General features: G+C 42.8%; 1 protein-coding gene across 4 annotated transcripts in view; it reads right to left on the bottom strand.

Moving 5' to 3' along the window:
• Window positions 1-13,253, bottom strand: part of LOC137325356 (guanine nucleotide-binding protein G(I)/G(S)/G(O) subunit gamma-12) — a 122,024-nt gene that overhangs the window by 10,892 nt on the left and 97,879 nt on the right. For all 4 annotated transcript variants that reach the window (XM_067990351.1, XM_067990350.1, XM_067990354.1 and 1 more), the window contains 2 exons: window positions 1,447-1,501; window positions 1,247-1,343 (listed from right to left, as the gene is read on the bottom strand). In XM_067990351.1, the coding sequence (XP_067846452.1) occupies window positions 1,247-1,327 (81 nt within the window). In that variant the 5' untranslated portion in view covers window positions 1,328-1,343; window positions 1,447-1,501. The remainder of the gene's footprint in view (window positions 1-1,246; window positions 1,344-1,446; window positions 1,502-13,253) is intronic.

Genomic DNA, 13,253 nt, shown 5'->3' with positions numbered 1-13,253 from the left:
GGAAATGTGTGGTACAGGGTTTCAACGGGTGGATGGTGGGATGTGGCCAAAAAGAGCAACGGAACTTGCATTTAATGATCTTTCAGCACAAAAGCAGCAGAAATCACTTACATGTGAATTTCCTTGCTAACAATCAGCACTACACCATTTGTATGCCATGTTTACCGGTGAAAAATACGAGGAAATTCTAGGCCTATAATTCTAATTATTGCCTATGCAGCACCATAACCTTGATACATTGCATGTTTGGGGCCAGTGCCATTGCTGCTTGAAAGTTGTTAATTACTGCAGCCACAAAGCTAACATAATTCCCCGGACACTGTAATGACCTTAATACTGTATAAAATGAGGCACACTTAAGATGTGACCTCAGGCTGATTTTTATTACCATTTTCAATTGTCAACAGCAAAGCTGCAGCTGGAAAAAAGCAAATGCATTCACTTAACAATGCCTCCTGCATGGCTATCAGAATAAAACAGAACAAGTCATAAACACTAGAATGCACCAGATTTGATTCCCAGTTTGTGTTGAGTTAGCTAATCGTATCTGGGGCAGCAGCTGGTTTCAGTGCCTCTCGGTCTGGGAGGAGCAAACAGCCAGAATTGCGCTTAGCTGAGATGCCTGCCAAAATAGAACAGCTTACTGATACTCACAGTCTAATCTCAAATATGAGGAATGGCCACTTGGGCGAGGGAACAGAGCAATGTTGACACCAGTAGAACCACATCCCAGGAAGTGTCAACACCTTCAGGAGGGGTGAAAAGGGTAAAACTTGCCCAAAAAAAAACAGTACAGCAGCTAGGGTAACTTGCTCGGTGAGCATGCACACAAATGTAAAACTCTAGTTCATCCTCTTGATGTGGTGTGAGCAGCTAAGATAACATAGCATTCCTCACTTACACCACTCTCCTTTCTGAAGTCCTGTAAGCTTAGTATAATGGAACTATTAAATCAATGAACAATTGCCCAGTTCCTTTATGATTTTGTGAAAACAGCAAAATTACTGTATGAATTTGCAGTTAAAATGCAAACAAGGCTTTTCTCAGCTGTCCTCAAAAACCTGACTGACTCACCAATTGCAATGCAACACTTCAGCACCAGCAGTTTCATTTGTTTGAACGTTTCCCCATTCACTGCTTGGTCTTCTGCTTTTTAAAAAAATAAAAAACCCTGCAGCAGTCTTATTTTCACCATTTGCAGCAAGATAACAAAGCCTCGTGCTATTACAAAGTTCAAATTCCTTACCTTTATCCTTTCAATATTGGCCTCTATTCTAAGCTGTTTGACTGTCCTTCTTGCTTGTGCTATGCTGTTTGTGCTAGCCATTTTTGAAAGTTAAAACCTGCACCAAAAAGGCATGTAGTAGTATAATGTGAGACAGTAGAAGCACAATGGAATTAATTTTAAAAACAGAACAGAAAGCACATTATGTTTGTAAAACATACCTAGCTTGGTTGTGAGAAGCAACTGTTGTTTTTCAGTGACGTTGCAGTACAAATCCTGCAAAATGTAAACAATTTCAGCATCAGTGAATGTGGAGGATCAAAATTAAACCAGCTTGGTTAAGAACATAACAACATAAGAAATAGGAGCAGGAGTAGTCCATACAGCCCCTCGAGCCTGATGCCGCTAAGAGTCCAAAAATCTATCTATCTCAGCCTTGAATATACTCAATGACTGAGCATCCTCAGCCCTCAGGGGTCGAGAATTCCAAAGATTCACAACCCTCAGTGAAGAAATTCCTCCTCATCTCAGTATTAAATGTCCGACCCCTTATCCTGCGACTATGGTTCCTAGTTCTAGACTCTCCAGCCAGGGGAAACAACCTCACCCCATCTACCCTGTCAACCCCCCTCAGAATCTTGTATGTTTCAATGAGATCACCTCTCATTCTTCTAAACTCCAGCAAGTATTGGCCAATTCTACTCAATTTCTCCTCATAGGACAACCCTCTCATCCCAGGAATCAATCTAGTGAACCTTCATTGCATCGCCTCTAAGGCAAGTATATCCTTCCTTAGGTTGGAGACCAAAACTGTACACAGTATTCCAGGTGTGGTCTTACCAAAGTCCTGTACAATTGCAGCAAGACTTCCTTACTCTTGTACTCTAACCTCCTTGCATTAAAGATCAGTATACCATTTGCCTTCCTAATTGCTTGCTGTACCTGCATGTTAACTTTCTGTGTTTCGTGTTCAAGGACAGTCAAATCCCTCTGAACACCAACATTTAATAGTTCCTCACCATTTAAAAAATATTCTGTTTTTCTGTTCTTCTTACCAAAGGGAATAACCTCACATTATACTCCATCTGCCACCTTCTTGTCCTTTGCAGACTCTTTTGCGTCCTCCTCACAGCTTACTTTCCCACTTAGCTTTGTATCATCAGCAAACTTGGATACATTATACTCGGTCCCTTCATCTAAGTCACTAATACAGATCGTAAATAGCTGAGGCCCAAGCACTGATCCTTGCGGCACCCCACTAGTTACAGCCTGCCAACCTGAAAATGACCCGTTTATCCCTACTCTCTGTTTTCTGTCCGTTAACCAATCCTCTTAACAGTAAATTCCTTTTCAGGGTGTTGGAATAGAGCAATTCCTTTCTAATTGGTCTTTACTATTTCAATTTGAAAGTCTTTAAGAATTTCCATGTATGCAGTTAGAATGATCACATATCTGAAAAAATAGGGATAATCTTTTCATCTCTACTCCAGTAAGAGTTGTGTCATAACTATGAATTTGACAATGTCACGCTTCATTGAACCACTGAGTCTAAAGCACAGAAACAGGACATTCGGCTCAACTGGGTCCATGCCGGTGTTTATGCTCCACACGAGCCTCCTCCCACCCCTCTTCATCTAACCTCATCAGCATTTCCTTCTATTCCTTTCTCCCTCATGTACTTATTTAGCTTCCCCTTAAATGTATCTATGCTATTTGCCTCAACTACTTCTCGTGGTAATGAGTTCCACATTCTTACCACTCTTTGGGTAAAGAAGTTTCTCCTGAATTCCCTATTGGATTTATTAGTGACTATCTTATATTTATGACCTCTAGTTTTGGACTCCCCCCACAAGTGGAAACATTTTCTCTACCCTATCAAACCCTTTCGTTATCTTAAAGGCCTCCAACACATCACCCTCAGCCTTCTCTTTTCTAAAGAATTTCCTGATAAGTATATCCTCTCTGTTCTGATATTATCCTTGCAAATCTTTTTTGCACCTTCGCTAATGCCTCCATATCTTTTTTACAATATGGAGCAACACTGAACTTTGAAGAACTAAGATTACTGGTTTTTCATTCGCTTTTTCTGTTTGGGATGAATGGCAAATTGAATAGAGAAACAATTTTTTTTTTAAATTTGAGAAACCGTGGTCAAGGGTGAAGTCCTATCTGTGGGACATTACCAAGGTAGAAAAGAGCAGCAGAAAAGACAAGGTAAATCAAGAAACCGTGATTAGACAATGATAAGTTTGTATTTTGAAAGCCCGTAGATTTTAGGAGAAAGGAAAGACTGAAGGACCATTCATGGCTAATCTGCAAATTTTAGAATATTTGGATCACTGTGCTCTGATATGCCAGTCCCTTTTCTGAGACACACAGTTTTCACATGTATAAAGAGATGAACTGTTGCTATTTTTCACGTGTTGTCAGTTTGCAGGTTTTGTCTGGTGTCTCAAAGAAGTATTTTCCCTCCACAGCATTTATGGAAAAGCAACTGAAGCAGTTTTAATGTAATACCATGGTTTAATTTTATTTTCCTGCCAAATGACAGCTTTTTAAAACATTGTCTGTACATATTTTTAAAAGCAGCAAGTGGACTGTCAGTTTTCAATTGCAATGCAACAAGTTAGCAGTAATACATATAAACTTTTTTGATGCTTCTGCACTCAGTCAGAGCTCCATGAGATCAATGCCAATTTAGTTTAAAGCATTACTCCTAATTGGCAGTAGTTTATGACTGTGGTTTTATATTCCAGGAAATGCTGTAATTTTTTTTTTACATATTACTGAAACATACGCACAAAGTTGAAGTAATAAATTGGGAAAACCATGCAAGTCTGGAAACTTAACAGAACTTCCTTAAGAAGTGAAGTTTGCTCTGCTGAAATATGGCCCACAAAGTTTTCCCACGTATTCATGCAACATGTATCTACCATAATATTTCCAAATTTACAAAAAAACAACTCTCATGATCTGTAATGTTCTGAGTCAAAGAGCTATGAGAGACCCATGGCAAGGCAGAGGATTCACACAAGGTGTCCTCTAAGAAGAGGAGAGTTCTAGGACAAGAGATCAACATTATCCCTGCAGGGATCAGTTGTGGAAATGCTTCTTATACCTGAAAATCTAAATCTGGGCAATCTCAGGTGCTTGAATCTTTATAGATTTAAGTCACACATCATGGAGCATAGATTTGTCTTTTGCACTTGAGTGCTAAAATTAATGGATGGGAAATTTCCCTGCTTGATTTTCCTCTATGTGCTCCACCCAGGTGACTATTTAATGCCACAGTACAAAAGAGCAAAACCTGCTAGTGTATCTCTCAAATCTTCACATACTGGCCTAGATTTCCCACTGAAATTATATTGGCTCCCTGGCATGCTGGTGCAGGAAATTCTTCAGAAGCTGCTCCAACGGCTTCTTACTTGTCCCCGCCACTTTTGGGATTTTCTGACAGAAGTGACTTCAGGCATAAAATACATCCATTTTAATATGGGCAGTCTTATTCTAATTACATGCAAATGTTTCCCGTCAGGTTGTTTCCCATGGCTGGAAAATCTAAAACTAGGGGGCATAGTCTCAGGATAAGGGGTCGGCCATTTAAGACTTAGATGAGGAGGAATTCCTTCACTCAGAGGGTTGTGAATCTTTGGACTTCTCTACCCGGAGGGGTGTGGATGCTGAATCATTGAGTATATTCAAGGCTGAGATAGATAGATTTTTGGACTCTAGTGGAATCAAGGGATACGGGGATCGGGCGGGAAAGTGGAGTTGAGGTCGAAGATCAGCCATGATCTTACTGAATGGCGGAGCAGGCCCAAGGGGCCGTATAGCCTACTCCTGCTCCTATTTCTTATGTTAATTATCCTAGCAATGTTCCTGGCATCCAGAATTGCGAGGGCCGGAGTCTGTGGGGGGGGGGGGGGGGGAAATCGGTATTTAAATTTTTAAAAATAAAACTTCTGTGAGATCAGTTTGGAGGCCATGTGCCGTTCTAAACTGTATCAGGTGCTTGAAGACTGCCAGAGCCATTCTCTGCCGTCTAAAATGTGCAAACTGGCCTAACCCTGAAAAGTCAGCTGGGGTCAGGGGCGAACCACTGGAGTGGGCAGAATTTCTGCCTCACCCAAGATTCACTGGGATTCTACAAAGTGTAAAATCTCAGCTATAGTGCTTTGGACTTTCAGTATTTTTAGTTGGAGGGACTTGTGCACCCTTAGAAGTAAAACTTCAAAGACACCTCTACCAAGAGCTGTAGCCTTTTGAACTGGCATGCCATCTTCTAGTTGAGGCGACTAGCAGAGATGCATTTAAGGGGAAACTAGATAAACATATGAGGGAGACAGGAATACAAGGATATGTTGATGGGGTCAGATGAAGAAGGGTGGGAGGAGGCTCGTGTGGAGCATAAACACTCACAACCCTCTGAGTGAAGGAATTCCTCCTCATCTAAGTCTTAAATGGCCGACCCCTTATCCTGAGACTATGCCCCCTAGTTTTAGATTTTCCAGCCATGGGAAACAACCTGACGGGAAACATTTGCATGTAATTAGAATAAGACTGCCCATATTAAAATGGATGTATTTTATGCCTGAAGTCACTTCTGTCAGAAAATCCCAAAAGTGGCGGGGACAAGTAAGAAGCCGTTGGAGCAGCTTCTGAAGAATTTCCTGCACCAGCATGCCAGGGAGCCAATATAATTTCAGTGGGAAATCTAGGCCAGTATGTGAAGATTTGAGAGATACACTAGCAGGTTTTGCTCTTTTGTACTGTGGCATTAAATAGTCACCTGGGTGGAGCACATAGAGGAAAATCAAGCAGGGACATTCTATGTAACTATTCCTGGCCCAATGCTGTACATTCTATGTAACTATTCCTGGCCCAATGCATTGTCCCATGACATTTTTCTACAGCTATGGTCTCTCACTGTTGTTCCAATGTAGGAAGACATCTAGAATAGAAGAGGAGAACAGAGGTTATTTGATGACTTATCAAAGGAGCTTTTTCCCATCCAACTTTATTCCCTCTTTTCCTGAAGATGCCAGTTTATGTCAGCATATGGTTCCACAAGCATGGTTGTCCTTTTGGGACTAAATAGCCAGTCTTCGTGTGAGAACCGAGGCAATGAGTGCAAGTAAGCTTTTTAACTTGAAGCTCATCACAGCAAAGCGTGTTCCTATCCTCACCCATACTTGCACACTTATCAGGTGGTAGCTGGGTGAGGAACCCTGTTACTTTTTATGGTGTCTAGACGAGAGCCTTATAGCCAATACACATATGGAAGAAAAGAAAACATTGCCTGGCTTGGTCTCTACTTTGCAGCAGTTCCATTCTTTTGCTTCCACGGATTTTCAGACAACACCATTTTGTTTGGTCACTTGTCAAATCAAACAATCTCACTTATGGAGCTGTGGTGTAATGCATGGAGCACTACACTGTGACTAGAATACTCATTCTATTTTGTGGTTATTCAATGCATAATGCAATTTGTATTCAAGTGCTGATGCTCACGCTGCAAGCAGTTCTGCCCGACCGTCTGAGTAAAGAACTCTGGATACGTCACTAAAAAATACAGCAAGAACGCTACATGTCCATTTGCAATTGTCACAATTTATACAAGAGTACAAAAAGAGTATTCAGGGGGACAGAATTAATGTTTTAAAAGTACAAATATATATTTTTTCCCAAGCATGTGGTGAGGCACTACATCTTACAGACCAGAAAGTCTGGGGTTTGATTCCTGGTCTGTGCGCAGTTAGCTGATCCTAACTGGGGCAATAATTAGGGCACCATAATTGACCTCAGTATCCTCAGGCCAGGATAGCTGGGTGGGAGGGATGACATCAGGGATAAAAATTGGTACACATTGCCCCCATTTTTCAGGTGCAAAACGGGCTCAAAAACTATCAATCTGTACAAGCGTTGGTGCTCTGCTAAATTCGTGGGCCTGTTTTTTAGGCGTTCCGGGCGGATGCCTAAAATAGGCGTACGTCATAGAATTATACAGCACAGAATTGATCCATCATGGCTGTGCTGGCTCTTTAAAAGAGCAATGCAATTAGTCCCACTCCCCTGCTCTTTCCCCATAACCCTCTTGTCTCCAGAATATGTAAATGAGGGGCTTAATGCCTGTTGAGGACCCCTTATAGAAATTTGTCTCCGATGAGCGGGGCATGCATCGGGGCCTGTCCCATTCAGTAATCTTCAGTGGCCTTGGCGGCTGCCAACTAAAAGGTAGTTTTGGGGAAAAAAATGTATTTAAAAAAAAAACGTTCCTGTGGAGCCGGAATCGCCATCGCCCCACCCCTACCCCGGTAGCTCTTAGGACCTGAGGGCTGTTGCTGGCGAAGCAGGTGGCCCGAAATTGAAGTCTTCACTCGAAATGGAGTCGATGTGGAAAACAGATCCAGGCTAATTTCTGCCTCCTGGGGTTCTCGCCCGAGTGCTATCTATTGACCCCTGCTTGAAAGTGTATGTGTGTGGACGTCAGGCCTTTCTGTAATACCCATCGTAGAATAGCCCACAGACACCTACACTCTAGGCTCATGTGTAAGGAATGAACACTTGGACAAGTTACCAGATGCCTGCCAGCAGCCACGGAACTTGATCCCTGCAAAAGTTAGCACCTTCAGCAAAGGAATAAATTGCAGTTGGGGGGTGTTGGTGAGGGGACAGATCCACTGTAGGCAATTTATTTCTCCCTTTTTTCTAAAGTTTAGTTTTTCTTCTAGTGCCTGCCTCCTAAATAAATATTCTCAGAATATTTGATCAGCTGGGCAAAGATTCAATAAAGTACATTCAATGAACACGTACTATTGCCACATATATCCATGTAAACATAAAAATATGACATCACTAAATCGGACTGCAATTTATACATAGAGATAAAACAAAGTTGTTATGGTACTTTGCCAATTGAAGTACAACTGTCACCTTGGGACAAGAGAGCAAGCATTAATGTTGACTATTTTGCCTCAAAATGTTGGGCAGCTAAAACTAAAAAATACATTTGGTCAAATACAAAACAAAAAAGTTAATGTTATGTCTGAGATAGCCGAGTAAATCAAACAGAAAAAAAATTCAATGTCACCAAAGGCAATCAGAGTATTAACCCAAGGAAACTACATTAAAGCTATTGGCGTAAGGCATTTATTCTGCCATTCACATAATAATCTACCAATATATTTTAGCCATGATGTGGAGATGCCGGTGATGGACTGGGGTTCACAAATGTAAGGAATCTTACAACACCAGATTATAGTCCAACTGTTTTATTTGAAAATCACAAGCTTTCGGAGGCTTTCTCCTTCGTCAGGTGAGTGTGGGATTCCATGGAAGGTTACCGCATTTATAGTCAGAGAACAATACCTGGTGATTACAGATAATCTTTCCAACTGCCCGTTGTCAAGGCAATCAAAGTGTTCAGACAGAGAGATGTTAGCTACAGGACCACCGAATATACAAACAGCCAGAACAAAAGACAGAGAGAGAGAGAGAAACATCCGAAAGGAAGAGAAAGACAGAGAATGACCCGTTGTATTAAAAACAGATAACTTTTTTTCGCTGGTGGGGTTACGCGTAGCGTGACATGAACCCAAGATCCCGGTTGAGGCCGTCCTCATGGGTGCGGAACTTGGCTACCAATTTCTGCTCGACGATTTTGCGTTGTCGTGTGTCTCGCAGGCCGCCTTGGAGAACGCTTACCCGAAGATCGGTGGCTGAATGTCCTTGACTGCTGAAGTGTTCCCCGACTGGGAGGGAACCCTCCTGTCTGGCGATTGTTGCGCAGTGTCCGTTCATCCGTTGTCGCAGTGTCTGCATGGTCTCGCCAATGTACCATGCTCCAGGGCATCCTTTCCTGCAACGTATGAGGTAGACAACGTTCCCCGGAGCGGAGAAACTACGCCATGTTCTCCGCAGCCTTCAACATGTCATCGATGACGACGAACACCTCGCTAAGGCCATCCCCACACCTCCACTACTCGCCTTCAAACAGCCACCCAACCTCAAACAGACTATCGTTCACAGCAAATTACCCAGCTTTCAGGAGAACAGCGTCCACGACACCACACAACCCTGCCACGGCAACCTCTGCAAGACATGCCAGATCATCGACACAGATACCACCATCACACGAGAGGACACCACCCACCAGGTACATGGTTCATACGCCAACGTTGTCTACCTCAGACACTGCGACAACGGATGAACGGACACCGCGCAACAATCGCCAGACAGGAGGGTTCCCTCCCAGTCGGGGAACACTTCAGCAGTCAAGGACATTCAGCCACCGATCTTCGGGTAAGCGTTCTCCAAGGCGGTCTTCGAGACACACGACAACGTAAAATCGTCGAGCAGAAATTGATAGCCAAGTTCCGCACCCATAAGGACGGCCTCAACTGGAATCTTGGGTTCATGTCACCCTACATGTAACCCCACCAGCGAAAAAAAGTTATCTGTTTTTAATACAACGGGTCATTCTCCTTCTTTCTCTTCCTTTCGGATGTTTCTCTCTCTCTCTGTCTGTCTTTTGTTCTGGCCGTTTGTATATTTGGTGGTCCTGTAGGTAACATCTCTCTGTCTGAACACTTTGATTGCCTTGACAACGGACAGTTGGAAAGATTATCTGTAATCACCAGGTATTGTTCTCTGACTATAAATGCGGTAACCTTCCATGGAATCCCACACTCACCTGACGAAGGAGAAAGCCTCCAAAAGCTTGTGATTTTCAAATAAAACAGTTGGACTATAACCTGGTGTTGTAAGATTCAACATATTTTAGGCAGTTAGTGTCTATAATAGTTTATTTTCTTTCCTATACCCCTTTACTGTAGGCAGTGATTTACATTTAACAGGTGGAAGGTTGCTAGCGCCTCCAGGACTTTGAACGCCAAAGCAAAATTTGATTGTGGGACCATCGGTATTCAACCAGAGCCCACTTTCATCTGGTATGCATACCTGGTGGAATCAAATCGATAGATATTAGGAGCCCAGATCAATTTTTCATAACACCAGCTGAGTGTGCCAAGCCTCTGGTGGGAGCTGAACAGAATGGCTTCGTCATTGCCAGCATTGAATTGGACAAACTTCTGACTCATCCACGACTTGCTGTTTGACAGGTAGATGGACAGCACAGCAGCAGTTAAGGCGTCCATGTTTGTTATCAGCATATACATGGAAATTGAATGCATACTATCACAGAGAAAGCATGTAGATGAGGAATGAGGGGGGGGGGGGGGGGGGGGGGGGGAGAACCCAAAGATGGAGCTTTGGGGTATGCCAGAGGTGACATCTCCTCCCGTGTGCACAATCATCACAGAAGATGGTGCTATCTATATTGGGACATGTAGGAATGGAGTCATTAAAGGATAGTACAAAGCAGGTGAACAATGTTGGAAAGCTGAAGAGTGAAGTGATTGAATATATTGAAAGCCATGTCGAGGCATATTTCCACAATGTTATAATTCTCATTTTGAACATTCAAATTTGAATTGTTCCTTCCCCATGCCTATTAAAACTTAAAACAGACAAACAGTTACAAGTCATAAAAGCTTGTATGTCGACTTTTTTTTTTATTCGTTCACGGGATGTGGGCGTCGGTGGCGAGGCCAGCATTTATTGCCCATCCCTAATTGCCCTCGAGAAGGTGGTGGTGAGCCGCCTTCTTGAATCGCTGCAGTCCACGTGGTGACCGTTCTCCCACACTGCTGTTAGGGAGGGAGTTCCAGGATTTTGATCCAGCGACGATGAAGGAACGGCGACATATTTCCAAGTCGGGATGGTGTGTGACTTGGAGGATGCCGTTGAATGTCATGGGGAAATGGTTAGACTCTCTCTTGTTCGAGATGGTCATTGCCTGGCACTTATCTGGCACGAATGTTACTTGCCACTTATGAGCCCAAACCTGGATGTCGTCCAGGTCTTGCTGCATGCGGGCTCGGACTGCTTCATTATTTGAGGGATTGCAAATGGAACTGAACACTGTGCAATCATCAGCGAACATCCCCATTTCTGACCTTATGATGGAGGGAAAGTCATTGATGAAGCAGCTGAAGATGGTTGGGCCTAGGACACTTAGAAAACTAGCAAATGTTGACCAGTTTTAAAAACCCGTAGTAGTATTCAATTCCCTGAAACAGCAGCTGGGAGAACCACTGATTTCCACCTGCAAATGATGACATTGCCCTCAAAGCGTTGACTGCTCACAAGAAATAGAGACGGTTGGCACAATACCATATGAGAAAGAAATGGACGAAAAAAAAAGAAATGGACCTGTTTAATCCTAATGGCCTATTCCTGTTCCTTAAAATTATGCGGAATGGTTTCCGTGGTATTTTCTCCATCTGCCGCGATAACTTTGGTGAAAACTGTTCTAGCTGTTTATGTCGTGTCTCTGGGGGATTGACCGATCTTCTGCCAAAGTTACGGTAGTAGATTGGGAGAATGCTCGTGGAAATTCCAAGTGTATGTTATTAACAAATAGTATTTTTTTCTTCTAATATTTTTGACAGCATATAATGATTGCTTTTCATAGATATTGTAACAAACTTCTAATCTATTGTATTAATAAATTCCAAGACACATGTTTCAGGATTCTGACTATACTAGTGCTTATTTAACACTCTGCTATACTTTGTGCCTGCTTTGCGAAATGCTTTGATCTACAAATGCTTCAGTAATGCCATAAGCTAATGTAGTTATACCAAATTAATTTTCTATTAACTGACAAACTTAGAATTAGAAATGATTTTTCGATATTTAGATTTGATATTTGAAGTTGGCACATTAGTTAAAGTGTACATAGAGTACACAGCAATACCCTGCTTGGCACACATAACTTGGAAACCTCAAAATACTTTCCAGAATAAAATTCTCAAATTCTAAGAACTTTAAACTGCAATCATCTAATCTAATCTAAAAACTGCTTACTGCACACTTTGACCAATATTTATTAAAGCAAAGATACAGGGCATACACAAATGACATATTATTGACTGAGCTGAAGTGCTGGCATGGAGAGTAAACCGTAGGAGTAAGGGCCAAGACCGCTGAAATCCTTCCATGATATTCCTCAGGTACTAAACCTAAATCATGGTCAGTAATGTTTTCATAAGACATCCCGTGGGAGGTTCTGAACAGCTAAGTGGTCTGCACATGTTTGCTTTGATGGGGGAGGGGATAGAGAGAAGGAACACCTCTTTCTAGATGATTAGGCCATGGAGGTTGCTAGTGCTGGTACTTGTGTTTTACTCAAAACAAAGAGAATGCAATGCTGCACTGATAGTACAGTACTGACACTGAAGGCTGCAGCCCTGTTCATAAACAAAGTGGCACTAGTCCATCAATTGGCCTGTCAAGAAGTGGTTTCTCTGATCTTACTGCCTGCTTAGATAGGCCAGTAATTTGTTTCAGGTGCCTTATACTGTACTGGGCCCCATGTGTGCTGCACTCCCATGTTTACACATTACATCAGAAAAATATTCCACGTTGACCAACTCAATTGTTAACATACTGGCCTAGAAATTGGTTGGTGCGAACTGGGTGCAGGGAACAATCCTTGTGGCAGAATGGTTAGGCCCAAAGCCCACCGATATTGGGCCTCAGGCCTCATTTACATGAGGCTGGCCAGCTGTAGACGCCTGCTGGGAGTCCCCGCGCACCATGCTGGTGGAGATTATTTCAATTTTGAGCCGCTGTGTTGCAGTCAGTGGCCCTTATGTAAGTCCTGGGGGGTGGGGGGCTGCAAGCGATCAGGAGGGAGGAGGGCAAGTGGGAGAAGGGGGGGTGGGGCCGAGAATAGTCTTCAGCACTACTCCATATTTAAGTAAGTACTTTTTAAAAACATACCTATTTGGTGGCGGCCTGCAGCTGTTCCTTCAGGGCAGCCCAATTTTTACAAAGTGGTCCTCAAACAGGCATTAGGCCCTCTATTTCCATATGTAAATGGACTAAGCCTGTTTCAGACACGGGCCCCGTATGCCTCATTTTATGGCTTTACCAAGATGGCTGGCAGTGCACTTCCGGCAGT

This window comes from Heptranchias perlo, chromosome 9 (assembly GCF_035084215.1).
Source record: "Heptranchias perlo isolate sHepPer1 chromosome 9, sHepPer1.hap1, whole genome shotgun sequence".
NCBI lineage: Eukaryota > Metazoa > Chordata > Chondrichthyes > Hexanchiformes > Hexanchidae > Heptranchias > Heptranchias perlo.
The sequence above is the reverse complement of the archived record's forward strand: the minus strand, read 5'-3'. Positions and strand labels throughout refer to the sequence as shown.